We start from the raw sequence: 14,327 nt of genomic DNA, 5'->3' as shown, positions 1-14,327 counted from the left end.
TGTTTGCTCTGATATTACTTGATAAGATATCTTTAACAAATGAATGCTTTTTAACAAACCTGGATGAAGAAGCCAGCCAACACAAATACTTGTGTTGAAGTGTTCACACGAAACAGAATCCAGTATTCTTGGCTTTTGGAGAAATACATGGAAGGACGTGGCAAAGTGCAACGCTTTCATCTCCTTCATTTATAGTCTACATGCAAAAGGTACGTAATGACTCCAGATTCCCCCTTCTGCCTGTGACTTTTCAATAATAAATAGAAGCTGTTACCAGTGAGGTGTCCTGTTGGCAACAAAAGGACCCTGAGCAGTGAGTATGGACTGCTGATTACTGTGACCTGTCAGGGAGCATTTCAGCACTGAATTTGATTGAATTCTGTCTGAGCCTGGCAAAAGTCCTGCGGTGTTGCTACAGCATTTGGGTTTGGGCTTTGGGATTGTTTGGGTTGTTTTTGTTTTTAAATCACTGCACATTGATTTCTTGGTAATGATACAGTTACTTCGGGGATTGGTCACCTTATAGGGGATGCTAGTCTTCCCTTAAGTTCTTGAACTCGGATTTGTCTTCATTGATGCCGTATCAGTATCTTTTGTATCTTATTTCAAGAAGGACAGACTCATTTATTACAGGTAAAATTGTTTTAGGAGGTCATGATTCGAGAGTGCTCTTTGCAACAGTACTGGCTTTGTAAGGCCTATCTCACTCTTTAATACTGGCTTAATGACTTCCATTACCTGGAACCTGCAGATAAAAGACATCCTCATGCACATCAGTTTACTTGGATCTAGTCTTACGCTAATAATTAGGGGAGAAATATCAGAGCTTAGGAGACTTGAGGCTCTAGATGAGAAAAAAGGCAAAAGAGGAACCCTTCTGTTGATGCTTTTAACTCTGAGATTTCATCCTGTAGTTTCTGAGTGTAGCTCATTTATCACCAAACACATTTCAAGAAAAGTACTTGATCCTGGTTGCTTGAAATTAATCAACTAATGGTAACCCTCTTACAGGGTGCCTTGCTATTAAAGCTGTCAGTCATCTTTGGAACCACATGAGCAGCCGACCTCTACAGCCTGCATTCCCAGCAGCTATGCCACAGCTGAGTCAGGCAGCCTTACAGACAGCAGCAAGGCCCAGATGGAGAATCTTTACATTCACGGGAGGCTATGTAGGACTGGGGGAACATGGGAGGTTGGTTTCTTCCAACTTGATTTCCTCCTGTTAGCTTCCCCTGTCATAAAGGCATGGTGAAATAAGAATTCCAGTTTCTGTCTAATGTTAGAGCTAGCTAACTATATAGGAAAAGGTAAAATCTTCTAATTTAAAGTTAACCCACATAAAGATTAGCAAGTTTTAGTTTTGAGAACAGTGGATGCTGTCTGCCAAGCCTTTTGTTTTGTTTTGTTTCCTTTTAGTTTGAACAGCAAAGTATACTAAGATTCATGGGTGGAAATACCAAGTGAGTCAGGAACTGGAAGCTTATGGAAAACGGTAATTAACCCAGTTTTAATCTCAACTCTTGATAATTACATCTCATCTCTCAGACACTTCAACTGTGTAGAAACAATTAAGATAATAGCAAACCTACTTTTCCACCTTCTGACTACAGATAGTTGCAGGAAGTTTTAGGGTTTATAAATACTGAACCAAAGTGAGACAAATCAAGTTTTTATTTAGTGTAAAGTCAGAAATACAACATCTTTAAAATGCTCATAAGTTAAATGAAGGCCACAGCAGTGGGATGTAAAATGGTATATAGATGAAATGACTACTATATACAGACCGATAGATAAAATATCACTATCCAATCTTACAATACACAACTGTGATTTTAAGATTACGTGATCTTGGGAGAATTGCTGAAGTCTAACAAAGTGCATGCTCTGTCGCCACTTGGTGTTTGTGAGTATCTCCTACAGTGCAGATGGAGATGTGGAAGTGACACAGCTTTAAAGCTAGGATGGCTATAATGAAATAAAATTTTTAGAAGTCAAGTGCTTGGGTGTTGTTTTTTTTTTTTTTTTTTTTTTAATGCTCAAACCCTGGACTAGCCATGCAATTTATTCTATCTGCTAGAAGTTCTTGGACGTATTCAAATTTTCATATTGGCAGTAAAGTGACAAAGCAGTCCAGAGACATTTACAAGTAATGTTAGATGGTTACAGGACCCTGTGACAAAAACAGTATCAGCTACTTGTGCCTTGGCAGGTAAAACTTTCTTCATAATCTGATTTCTTGACACAGACTCGTAAGCAGCCTTTGAGACAAACTGTTAGTGCTTTGTTCGCAGTCATTTGACTCTGCTGACACTCCAGTGAGTGCTATACCAACCTGTATGGGAGGACTCTCCTTTGGGAGGGGGAGACCTCACACTATCAGCTTACAGTTGAGAAATAGCAGCACTTAGCTGCCAAGAAGTGTGTTTTGAGATGGACTTATTCTGCCGTGACATCCACTGATTCACTTCCTGCAGCTTTATTTTACAGGATCCATCACAACAAAGTTGAATGGCTTCCTCTTTTTAAAAGCTAAAGTAAAACAGCTTCATTACGAGACAGACCTCAGCTTTAGGTAACATCCGTAAACAGGTCTGCCGTGGTGCTATATGGCAAGGTGAAACATGCAACCGAGTACTGACCTAAAACTTACGTTTTGTATTTCAGCTTCTGCTCTTCCTTAATACTGATGATGCTAGACATACCCCTCTATGGGAAGTGCTGGTGCCCAGAATCTGGGCTGAGCTCCTTTCCAAAACCTTCTAGCAAAACCAAGCCAGTGAAAAACAGGATACCTTGATGCTAGGCATTGCTCAGAGCAGCACAGATTTAAGGCAACAGCCGCTGCTGCCTCTTGTGCCTTGGATGTTTTTGTGCTGCGCCTCAAGAGGTGCTTCACAAGCTCCAGCTAGCTCTGAGTCAGGTAAACAGCTGCTCTAAGGCCTGAAGCGAAGACAAGTTTGGCACTTCAGGAACAAAGTAAGAAGGTGGTAAGGAAAGACTTGTTCTTATTACCTCTCTGCACATTGTTCACAATGAGCATGAGGACGAACACTGCTGGCTTTCTATTTCTGTCAAGCTTATTACTTAGTATATTTTTTTTTGTAACTGTTAACTACACAACTGGAAAACTTCAGGAAGATTACACATTATGATGCAAATGATCATTCTTTGATGAAACAAAGAAATAAAAATGGTTTGAAGGGTAGATCTTGCAAATGAGACACATTAATATTGCATCAATTTGGTATTTACCTGATGCTCATTGCTTATTCTTGTTCCCCTTCCCTTACCTTCGTCCTTCCAAAAAAATCTTGTAACTTTGTATGCAAACCCTGCAAATTATGTCATATTGTTTCTACTTCACAGAAATTCCTAACTGGTTTATAGGCTTCTGTTTAAAGTTACTTTGCAGAGATATGGACAGTACTATACAGTAATCTAACTATACTCGAGGTGAAAAAGGTGATGCCATTAGACTTGGAATAGTTTTATCAAGTAAGTTTTCAACACCATTTTATAACTATTATTTTGCTAGTCAAGAACACTACCCTAAGACCTCAAAGAGAGCCAACATACACATGTTTAACCTGACAAACTGAATCCAGTTTTTAACAAGATATGCTCATTTAAAACAAATATGAAAATCTAGTAAGTCTCTATACTATATTTGCACATTGCTTAATCTTAACAATATACAAACTTATGTCTCCTGTTCATGATGATGTTCTTAATTCTGCTTATCACTGAAGTTTATGCTTTTCAGGTATCCAGTAAAGCCACAAACTAAGGTATTTTAGCTCATGAAGCCTATGCCAATTAAAACAAAAAAAGACAGCAGCAATACAATGACATCATTTGTGAGTCAACCCTTACTTCCTTTTGCTTTTTGTGTCAGTGGTTTGGAAAACACTAGATGCTGACATCAGATTTTCTATATACTGTCCAAGAACTTGGTTTTCTGATTTCAGTTTCAAGTTTTCTTCCTTAACAGCATCTACTCGTGCTGAGAGATCTGCAAAGGTGATATTATAAGAAAAAAAGTTAGACAGTATTGCATATAATAACAAATATATTTTATGTTCCTACATCAAACCATTCACATCTCTTAATATGTGAAACACTGCTTTAAGGTATTACCTTGAATACCTTAAGGTATTACCCGTGTTACTCCCAGGTTTTATCTAAAACCCATTTTCCCTGAATTACATTGTAGTATAGTATTTTATGACAAGCGTGTCACACAAACTAATTGCTAATCTGTGTTCTCTTGACTTTTTGAATTAAGTTACTGCAAACTGAGCTATTTGGAAATGGAAGTCCAGTGACGAGCAGACTTGAGGACTGTGTATTACCAGAATCAAGCAAATAATACATTGCAGAAAGAGGAGGGGGGGGAAGTGGCTGGCATCACTAAGACTTCTGAGACCTTGTCTATGTACCTTCAGACACGTAAGTGACACACATCCAGACAGCAGCACTCAGCCTAGGCCAGGGCAGAACAGCAAGGTTCTCCTCTTCTGCTTAACATCATGCTTATCAAAAACCTGAGCTGCCAAACTGCTAACCTTCGAGCGTGTGCTGCAGTTCCAAAACCTGGTTAATAAGCCGCGTTTTCTCTTCCAGCTCCACCTGATTCTCAGCCTCCACAGCTGCAACAAATCACAGGAGCTTTAATGCAACCTCTGGCAGCGCTGGGCGCCACGCGAAGCAGACAGGGCGCCGGAGAGGCCCCCAGCGCGCCGTTACCGTCCATCTCCGCGTTCATCCCCGCAGCTCGGGCTCTCCCCGCGGCCGGCCGGCGTCGTCCCGAGCGGCGCTCTGCGGGGGGAGAAGCGGAGAGGGGCGGTGAGCAGCTCCCGGCCCCAGCCAGCGAGGCCGGGCTCGGCGCGGATCCTTCTGGAAGCGCCTCCCGGGCCCCCCCGTTAAATAACGCCCCCCCCCGGGCACGCTTCGGCCCCGTCTCCCCCCTCCCCTCAGCCCCGCAGCCTCCACCCCTGCGCCCCGCGGCCGCGCCCCACCTCAGGCTCCCCGCGGGCCGCCCCGCGCACACAGCCCCCGGCACGGCCCGGCCCGGCCGCAGCCCTGCGCCGAGCTCCGCAACGCGCCTGCGCGGGGAGGGGCGGGAAGGGGAGAGCCGCCTCAGCGGGGCCGGGCTCCCCTCAGCACCGCTCTGTGCCCCCGCCTGCGGAGGGGGCGTTACAATGAATAATTTGTTTGTTCTTGGAGCATGGCGAGCCTTGCCTAGGGACTTCATACGCTTCACAGGAGAGCTGTATTTGCCCCTTCCGTTGATTAATTTGTCCGAACAGCAGTGCTGCCCCTGGCTCTTGTCTATGCCCTCACATAAAGCACCATCTCAAAGCCTAGGATGGAGGGGCAGCAGTACTGGGTTAAATGCTGATTACGCACAGGCTTGTGCCAGTTGGGTCACTTTACTCGGCAAAGTGATTTGGCATAACCTGTGTTCACAGAGCTCTTCTGCTTTGTTTTTGTTTATGAACTTACTGCTTTCTACTTCAGAGGAAATATTCAGTCTAAAGAAAATGAAACGATATTAACAAACTCTGGAAATTAACTGTTTTCTCTTGTGGAGCAACGTGACTCCATACTAACACCCAGTGTGCAGTTTTGAGAAGAATTAAGAGGATTCTCTTTATTGGTGGAACATCTGAGCGCTGCCCTCAGTAATGCTCTGCTGGTGAGTTTATTAAACTGTTTGTGCGCTTACACACTAGGTCACTTGCTTCAGGTAAGTGGGTTGCTGACTGAAGAGTTACAAAGAAAGCTTGTAATTTTTACCAGTGTGTCAGAGCCCTTGAAGTCAAATCTGAACCGATCAAGATCCAGTGCTAATCCCTTTCTGTCTTACTAATTCATTTTGTATCTTCTAAGGCATTTTGTCAAAGCCAGGGGGCATTCATGGTGTTGTCACTTATATTACGTTCAATTTAGAAGAACAGCACCTCTCACTTTACAAATGTAATTATCTATACTTACACATATCAAAAGTTCCAATTAAGATTTCCTAAAACTAGTTGACGTTGCTGGCAAAAGGAATTAATTTACTCAATTTCACTGCAAAACCTTTTTTTGTTTAAAATAGCACCAATCTCCCTAGGAGATGAGGCATCGTTAATCGTTACCCTCAATGCGTGTATCTGCACGGTTACAAAGCTACAGGAGGTTTCACTCACACCGTCAATCTCATTGCCCTGGACTCCAATTCCAATAGTCCTTGCTGCTAATGACAAACATTTTTCAGATGTTTCGTTTCTAAAAGTCTGGTGTATGTCCTGTTTTTCCATGGTACACAGTGCAAACCAACAAGCCTTTCACTTCCTTTTTGGCACCGTTACAGGCACCGAAGGCGCCTGCGTAAACCGGCTGGTGACAGAGGCTTCACTGTTCACCATTAGAATAGAAACGTATTCTCCTTTTCATTAACAGAAGAAGTTATTGTACATATTTCTAAGATGTTTTCTATTTGAGCTGTACTTTTTTCTCCTTTAATATTTCCACAAAGAAAAAGATGAAAAGGATGACAATTGGCTTCATACTTTTTCCCTGCCACACCCTTTGCGTCAAATCTTCATTTTTTTTCTCTGCAGAAATGACAGCCTCTGAGGATTTTTTTTTTGTCATCTTGCTCTACGCTAGAATTCTGTGCAGTTATTGTTACTTTTTCCCAGCACCCTCAAAAGGCTTTTGTAGTACAGAACATCCTTGTACAAATTTACATGTACAGCTTGAAGAAAGACTTCTGTCAGATGCAGAATATGAGTAGTTCTTAGTTTGCGCTTTTTCCAACCAAATCAAATTATAAAAAAGAACAGCTATTTTGGCTTACATTGGTCTAAGTATCATCTCTGTCCCTATTTATTGACCAGGCTTTGGCTGTTCTTTAGGCCCCATATGAGAATGGATCCTTGCCAGGTGAAGTAACCTGTGTGCATTCAGTTGGGGGGAAAAAATCCATTTTCTTTAGAAAAGCCTACAGAAAGGAAGCCTAGAAGGCCTTATTTTCTCTTTAATGCTGAAGGGGTCCTCCTTCCAATGAAACTGCATCCTGACTTCTGCAAGGTTGTGCAGGAGTGCAGAAGTTTCCATTTTTACGCTAACTCCACCAAAATGCATTTCTAAACAGAATGGAGAACTGAACTCCTTGCAGTGTTAGGCTGTGAACACCAACGTGCCTGACATAATGTTGGCCTGTGAACTGTCTGATCTTCCTTGTAATCATCAGCTGCAGGTTTGGTACAAATGGTTGTGGAAGGACTTTTAGTGAGGTTCCACAAAGCTTTACAGGTACCTTGGAGATGAAAAACTATTTTGCATTTCTTTAAGCTAGGCCTGAAAATTTAGGGGGTCGTTTCTGCTTTTTAAGAGGGTTATGTGTAAGAAATGCAGTCATTAAAAATGGCTTTCTGGAAACTGTATTTGGAGGGGAAAAAATAAGAAAGATAATTTTGGGGTTCCTTGCAATGAACAGAAACTTGACTTACTGAGCGTTGGTGAGAAGAGCAATGCAGAAATCTTTGCAGCTGTTGGGTGTCATCTCCCTGCTTTGTTTTATTTCTGGTTTGATTTCCTCTGTTGCTGTGCTTTTCTTTTGAGGGAATGCTATCAAATGCTGAGTTTCTTACTGAAAAAGGTATTACTTTCACTAAAGATTAAAATATTTTCACCTTTTAAAAAGTGCTGTTAATGAATGCTTTCCCTTGTTTCAAGTGCTCTTGATATTGCTATTCAAATATTGATTGAGAAGTTTTTGTCTTGCTGCCCTTTTATGTTCTTCTTGATTTACATGAGAATGATTTTTTTTTCTTTTTTTTTTTCTTTTTTTTTTTCTTTTTTTTTTTAATACCTGTATATTTAACAACTAGAAAAAGGCTGCTGTTTTGGAAGAACAATAGCTATGAAACATTCATGGATTGCACTCAGTTAATCAGGCTCAGTAACCCCTGTTGCTTTTCCACAACAGCTTTTCAGTGTGCTAAAGGATCTTTGATATGAAGGCTGTTTTCCGATTAGGTTATCAGACTGTGCATACATAGCGTGTTGCTCTGCTTGTCCTTGTGTAGTATTTTTGTCAGTATGCTCCAAGAGATGGGGGAAAGCCTTATGTTAGTCCTGTTTCTTTAGTCCTTGTTTGAGATTCTGTTGTCCACCTTAAGGAAACATGTTCTGTCTCACTGTATAAAACTTTTTGTTGTCCTCCCTGCTCTTGTGAAATCAATCTTCTTCTCCAGGCAGGCAGTTACAGCAGCGAGACCCATTCTGTTTGTTAGCCTCTGTGCTCCGAAGTCATGGTAATTGGTTGTGACTTCAGGTGGGAGAGGAAAGGAAGACTGCTTGCTAGAAAGCATATAACAGTCTCTTCCTGATATAGATTAAAAAAATTTTTACACCTGTCTTTCTGGCCTCTAGGTGTTGCCCTCTGGCAGAAAAAATGGAGCAGGGCTATCGTATTCACCCCATGTCTTACTGTATTCTGTCTATATGCCTTCACGTTAGAAGCTTGCTTGAAAACACCACTTATTCTCAGTTACCCTGAATTTCTTTCTGTACTTGTGAGTGACTCTCCCCACCTCATTTCTCTTGGGAGTGGTGGAAGCTCTGGTATTAGTATCAGATCTTGCATAAAGAAGCTTTGTTTGTGTCCTAACGAGAGAGGTTTTAATTTTCTGCCCGTGTTTTCTCATGCGTGTTAACATTTTCCAACCTGCAAGGGTGCTGAGGTTAGAGAAGAGAGGAGGCTTGGGGGAGAGACCGAGCAAGCAACACAGCAAAAAAAAAACAGCTGAGACCAGGCAGATTCAAGCTCATGCAGCATTGTGGCTGCCACGCGAAGCCTCGACAAGCTTGTGTGCTGCCCCTCATCTCTTCCTGCCACGCTACCGGCTGTGTGGCGAGTCATGAAGCCATGCGGTAGGGCAGCTTTCCCTCACCGTTCCGCTCCTCCTCACACAGAAAGAGCCAGACCTGCAGAAGCAGAGGGCTCTCCCGACAGCACAGCTTGTGGCAGCGTCTGCAGACTAGCCTCATGACATCAGCACGGGGCTATGCACTGGATGAGCTTATTGCATTTTAAAGATCAGCTCTGAGGTTTTTTAAAATACATGGTAAAGGCAGCAAGTACACTGAATTCATTAAGCTAAAACAACCAGGCAAAGCAAAACAGTCCTCTGTTTGAAAAATAAAACATAAAGGACTTGTAGCATTCATTAATCAGCAATCCAAATTTCTAGCTGGTGTAAATTAGCACAGCTGCATGATGGCCGATGATATGATCAAGTTGATACTCTGGCCGCACCTTTCTAAGTAAATTATTGTCAATTAACTCAATTTTTTCCAGTATGTAGAGCTATCGTACTTCCCATTCCAAATCATTTCTGTTCCACAAACTGGAAGGGCAAGGGGAGGTAATCTTTGCTTTTTGTAGTTTCCTTTAAAATGGTTACTGCTTAATAGTTGGGGTTCAAGTGGATCTGCTCATTTCAGTTACCACTTAATTTGCATTGCTTCTTGTGAACTCTCACTAGAGTATGTCGGAGATCATCACTATGTTCAGGTGGAAGGGCCAGCAACATCTGTATTTTCTTTGAAAGAGGTAACTACTGTTAACATTTCTGTAACTTTATATACCGTGAAAGGCTATATATTGTCCCATGGTGCATGTATTACCATACGTTATTATAGCAAAACTCTGGCAGGCCCCACCTCCCCCGAAATCTCAAGTCTTAATTAATCAAAAGGCTTATTCAACTGCAGAATTAGAAAAGTTGCCATGAGGGTATTTTCTAAAGACACATTGTACCTCATAACTGGGATCTACAGATTGGTGTGCTCGCACGGTATTGTTACCTGGACCATGGAATTTGTATTGTATCAGTAGGTAACCAGAGCTTCTTACCTGAATCATCTGCCAAAGAAATGTTGGTGAAAGTGCCGTCCTCCTCGTCCAAGGGTAAATCCATTTTGCTTCCTTCTCTCGAAGTTTTCTGGGAAGTGCATTAAGCATGGCCGTTTGCAGCCATTTTTCAGTGCGCACGTGACTTCTCCTGTTAAATCCTTAATGAGTCCACCACGGAGGTGTTACCCGATCCTGCTGGCAACTACACACGTCGTGCTGTGCGATATCTCGGCTGAACCTTGAGCTCCTTTCCGGAAATTGTTCAGCCAGAAGGCTGAAGAGCTGTAGCAGCTTCGTCAGATATGTGCTGAGCAAACGCTATTATTGCACACTCTTTCTGTGAAGGAGCTGTGCCTTCACCTGAATTGGGTTTTTGTTGGTTTTGTTGTTTTTTTTTTTTTTTAGGGCTGCGTGTGGTGATTCGCTGTTTTTTTTATCTTTTGATAAGAAAAGATGGAAAGTCTTAACATTAAATGTTCAAAAATGTTACTCGTGGCCCAAGCAAACGCAATGAACAGATTTTGGAGCCACCATTTTAAAATATAATCTTCAAATACTTAGGAATGTGAGTAATTTCACTTGAACAGTCACATCAAAACCAATTGGCTGAAGTGTACAAGTTAGTTATATGTGAGCATGTGGTGTTCTCTGATAGTAGGTGGGAGGAAGGAAGAGAAAATGAGATCAAAGAAAACCCCGCTTGTGAGGGCAGTTTGTTTTCGCTTCTTAAAGAAAACTGAACATGGTTTGAACATGTATTTAAAAAAAAAAAAAAAAAAGAAGAAGAAATACATATACATAAAATAGCTTCCTTTTGCACTCATGGAATAGAATATTTGTTTGCAATTAATTTAAAAGTATAAATGGCCCTGGTCTTGATTAAAGGGTGTAGTGAACGGTGGAACCACTTCCTGCTCAGGGGGTTGCATGTTCAGAGTCCACCTGACTTGGATCTTTTTTAATCAAAATTTGTATTCAGAAAAAGACCAAGTTTAGGATGTTGACAATTTTTTCTTAATTGGGAACATCTCTGGAGTCTTGCTGAAAAATGAACTTAGTTTTGTGAAGCATTGCCCAACTTACAGAAATGGTAAATGCAATGCTGTTTGGTTTTTCTTCTGATCCTTTAACTGCTTGTGCGTGTGGTTTTAGTTTTGATAAAGCTTTTCTGTTGATGTCGGTGAAGGCACTGAAGACTGATTTCAGAGATTACTGAAAATCAAGCATGTCTTGCATTTTCAGAGTAATGGTGAGTGTTACTCAAACTTAGTTCTTCTCCAAGTGAAGCTAAAAATTTCCCTTACTGAGCCTGAACAGTCAGTACGTTGTGTGCTCAATCAGTTCCGCTGGTAAAAGTTGGAGTGCATGGTCCTTCCTGTATGATTTTCTGTACAGTTTTAAATTAACTTGTAAATCCCAAATGAGAAGAATGGGAGAAAGGAGAAAATGGGCAATTAATGCAATCTTCCACAGGTCCAGTGGGGGTTCAGCTGTTGTTCACTGCTCTGCTCTTGGCCACTGCTGGTTGCAGCTGCTTTAATCCTTATTTGTCGTTGTGTTGAAATTTGATTGTTTTTGCTCTGGTGGAAAGGATTCCATATCATTTTTCCTCCTCCACTGTGATGCAATAGCATGCTTCAGAGCCCTCCCATTAAAGGTAGGAAGCATTTTGTTCTTTTGTCTTTGTCCTTTATGCTTCTCAGACATGTTTTGTATGGTTGAAGCGTTTCAACAACTCTGCTTGGAAGGGCATATCCTACAAGCTCCTGCAATTATACATTCTGTACCTCTGAATTTTGTAAAATCATACAGGTGTAGAACTGAACGTATTGTGTCTTGTCTGAACTGTGTAACTCTCATCTAAAATGTTTAATTAGCTTCTCTCGCCTGTGTCAATATTGTTCTGTTGTATTGGCCGTACAGCCTCCCTCTGGTAGGTGCAATTTCCAGGTAAATCATTAGCAGGTTTTGGACACGGGCTCTCGCAGTAGCGTAGTGAATATGGATGTTGTGCAGCTGCTGTTCGTGCCTAGATCAAAGTCATCAGTGGAAGCGCTGCAGAGTAAGAGCTGTGTTTTAACAGGAGCGAGTAAGAGAGGCTCCTCAGGGGGAAGGTGGGTATGGTTCATGGAGCGGTTTGGCTGCCTCATGTGGGCTGCTCTGATCCATGCAGCTTCTGGAGCCAGAAACAAGGTTTTTCACGTTTCACACACACACCTGCATTTTCTGTGATGTTAAAGGCACTGCAGTTACAGCTGGAGCTTGTTTGGCTCCATGAGTGCCGTGGTCAGGAAACTTTCTTTGGTTGGGGCCTGCTGCTTAGCAAAATAAGGTCTTTGGATAGGAGAAGCCATGCAAACGTGAGGTAGAAGCACCCCTTCCTTGCTGTCCTCACGCTTGTTTCGTGAGGAAGAGCGGAAAGGAGCAGCTGCAGGCAGAGGGGCTGACCAACGCCGAGCTGTGTGGTGGGCTTCGCCGTCAGCACCAAGAGTTTGGCCATTTCCACCTTCACTGGAGAATGGTGGGCAGAAATGTGAAAGTTACTTTGGTTATAACATTTCAGTTCCTCTTTCTGGGGGTGTCAGTACCACATTGAGTAGGGGCCGGGGAGTACCTGGCAGCTGCGTGGCTGCCCTCGGTCAGAGGAAGCTGAGGGCCGGAGCAGGACGGGGACAGCCAGTCCTGGGCATCGGCACCAGCACAGCCCTGTGTGGGGCCTGTCGTGGTGAGTACCAACAGCAGGCACACGAGCAGGTTGCTGCCTGCCTGAAAGCAACAGATCAATGCCCAAGGACACCTTCAGCTTTGGCCCTGCAATGATTCTCCAAGCTCAGGATTGTGTAATTGGTAAGGCCCCCTGTGTAAAATTGCAGGAGGCTCCTGGTCCTCCTGTGTAAAACCTGTGTTTAGATGTGCCTGGTTGTGGCTTGTTCACGTTTTTAATTCTGTAAGTGGCATGTAACTAATTTGCTCATTGGAATGATTTAATGGTGACCTGAAAAGGAAGCTGGCTGAGAGTTAAGCACAGATGTGTGAACGCTGAGCTGAAACACAGCGTGCGCCGTGCCCCCTGTTTCTGCTAAGAGTGTAACAGTGCTTGTATCTCGGTCGAGGTAGATTTCAATAGGGCTTAACCTGTTTAGGGCCCAGCACTAATTCGCTCTTATGAACTGAGCTATAACATTGCAACTTTCAGAAAGCCCCTCCGCCTCCCACAGTTGTTTCCTGTCACAGTGCTGCTCTGTTATCTCTGGGAGTCCCCAGCTGGGGTACCTGGCGGAAACACTTCTCAGGGCTTCTCTTTCAAATATTTTGCTAGCTTGGAAAGCCAAGAGGAAAGAGTGGGGTCAGAGACAGGAGGTTGGTCAGCCAAGAGATGTTTTTGCTGTGTACCACTCAGCAGACCTCCTGACCCCCTGTTCCAAAGGTGTAATTGCACAGAGATGCCTGGTGCTGCTCTGATGCTTTTTCGCTGTCAGTAATAGAAAAGATTTTTTTTAGTGAAGTCACAGAAACGCTGAAGGCATGGGTTTATGTTAATTTCAGAGAATAGTGGGACATCACCTCCGGGCAGGGGAGATCCGTGTTGTAACGCAGCTTGTGGCTGACGTTCTGGTGGGCTCTGCTGATTTGAACAGGAGTCCAAGATAAAAGCAAGTTCTGCAAACGTGGATGTGTACGAGGTAAGCGGCACAATGTATGGAGTGAGTAAGTAGGGGATTCTGCAGTAGGAAAAGGATTTTTATATCCTTAGGAGATACACTATCCTGCTTTTATCCTGTTTAAAAACATGGTATTTGTTTCTAGTAAGAATTTGTGAGTGAAGGGGAGAACCCAGCTCTGACTGCATTATGTGCAATACACATTTGTATAAATTTGCCAGTATTTTCTTGCATACAACAAAGTGTTTGGAGTTATTTTTCTTACACAAAACGTTCTAAAAACGCATCCACTTCATCAGTTACACACAGTCTATAAAACACAACATTTTAAAAATATGTGCCTTGTTAGGAAGTGACAGCTGCCAGTGCCTTTCTGTCTTGATGAACTTAGAAAGGCACCGTGGCACGTGTTTAGTGCATGCTAATAAAGCAGTGCTAGTGCTAGGAAATTCACAGCATGCGCCAAGCTCGTCTGACTGACACCGTGTGACAGTAACCTACTTGCAGAACAGCAGTTTACTAGGGCGGTGACAGAAGTAAGTGTATTAAATGTGTCATTTGCAGATTTAACCAGTAAGCTGAGGTGCACTAATGCTTGTCGGCAAGTCTCCTCATTGTATGTGCCCTTCCCCTCCTGCCTCAGCACTTACCCCAGTTTAGGATACTCACGAGCTATGTTGTGTAAGTCTTGCAAATTTGGAGATGCACTCCGAGGGCATGTGATGCAAATGAGTATCAGCATTGGCAAATGC

The 14,327-nt window shown here is 42.7% G+C and overlaps 2 protein-coding genes across 5 annotated transcripts in view; one reads left to right on the top strand and one right to left on the bottom strand.

The window, feature by feature from the left end:
- Positions 1-1,653: 1,653 nt before the first annotated feature.
- On the bottom strand, positions 1,654-10,134 carry SCOC (short coiled-coil protein). 2 transcript variants are annotated; one of them, XM_068680787.1, is made up of 4 exons: positions 9,914-10,134; positions 4,747-4,818; positions 4,566-4,649; positions 1,654-4,012 (listed from the first exon to the last, which is right to left on the bottom strand). In XM_068680787.1, the coding sequence occupies exons 1-4, from the start codon at positions 9,975-9,977 to the stop codon at positions 3,870-3,872; spliced, it is 363 nt and encodes a 120-aa protein (XP_068536888.1). In that variant the 5' UTR covers positions 9,978-10,134; the 3' UTR covers positions 1,654-3,869. The 2 variants fall into 2 exon arrangements, with proteins under 2 accessions (XP_068536888.1, XP_068536889.1); XM_068680788.1 differs by lacking the exon at positions 9,914-10,134 and adding an exon at positions 5,019-5,154.
- The window catches only part of MAML3 (mastermind like transcriptional coactivator 3), a 253,638-nt gene continuing 244,634 nt past the window's right edge, over positions 5,324-14,327 (top strand). For 2 of the 3 annotated variants that reach the window (XM_068680779.1, XM_068680774.1), the window contains exon 1: positions 5,324-5,698. The gene's annotated coding sequence lies outside the window, so the exon portion shown is untranslated. Of the gene's footprint in view, positions 5,699-13,459; positions 13,597-14,327 lie in introns of those variants that run through there. The other variant, XM_068680775.1, reaches the window with a different exon arrangement.

This window comes from Anas acuta, chromosome 4 (genome assembly GCF_963932015.1).
Source record: "Anas acuta chromosome 4, bAnaAcu1.1, whole genome shotgun sequence".
Lineage (NCBI taxonomy): Eukaryota > Metazoa > Chordata > Aves > Anseriformes > Anatidae > Anas > Anas acuta.
This window is presented reverse-complemented; position numbering and strand designations above follow the sequence as displayed.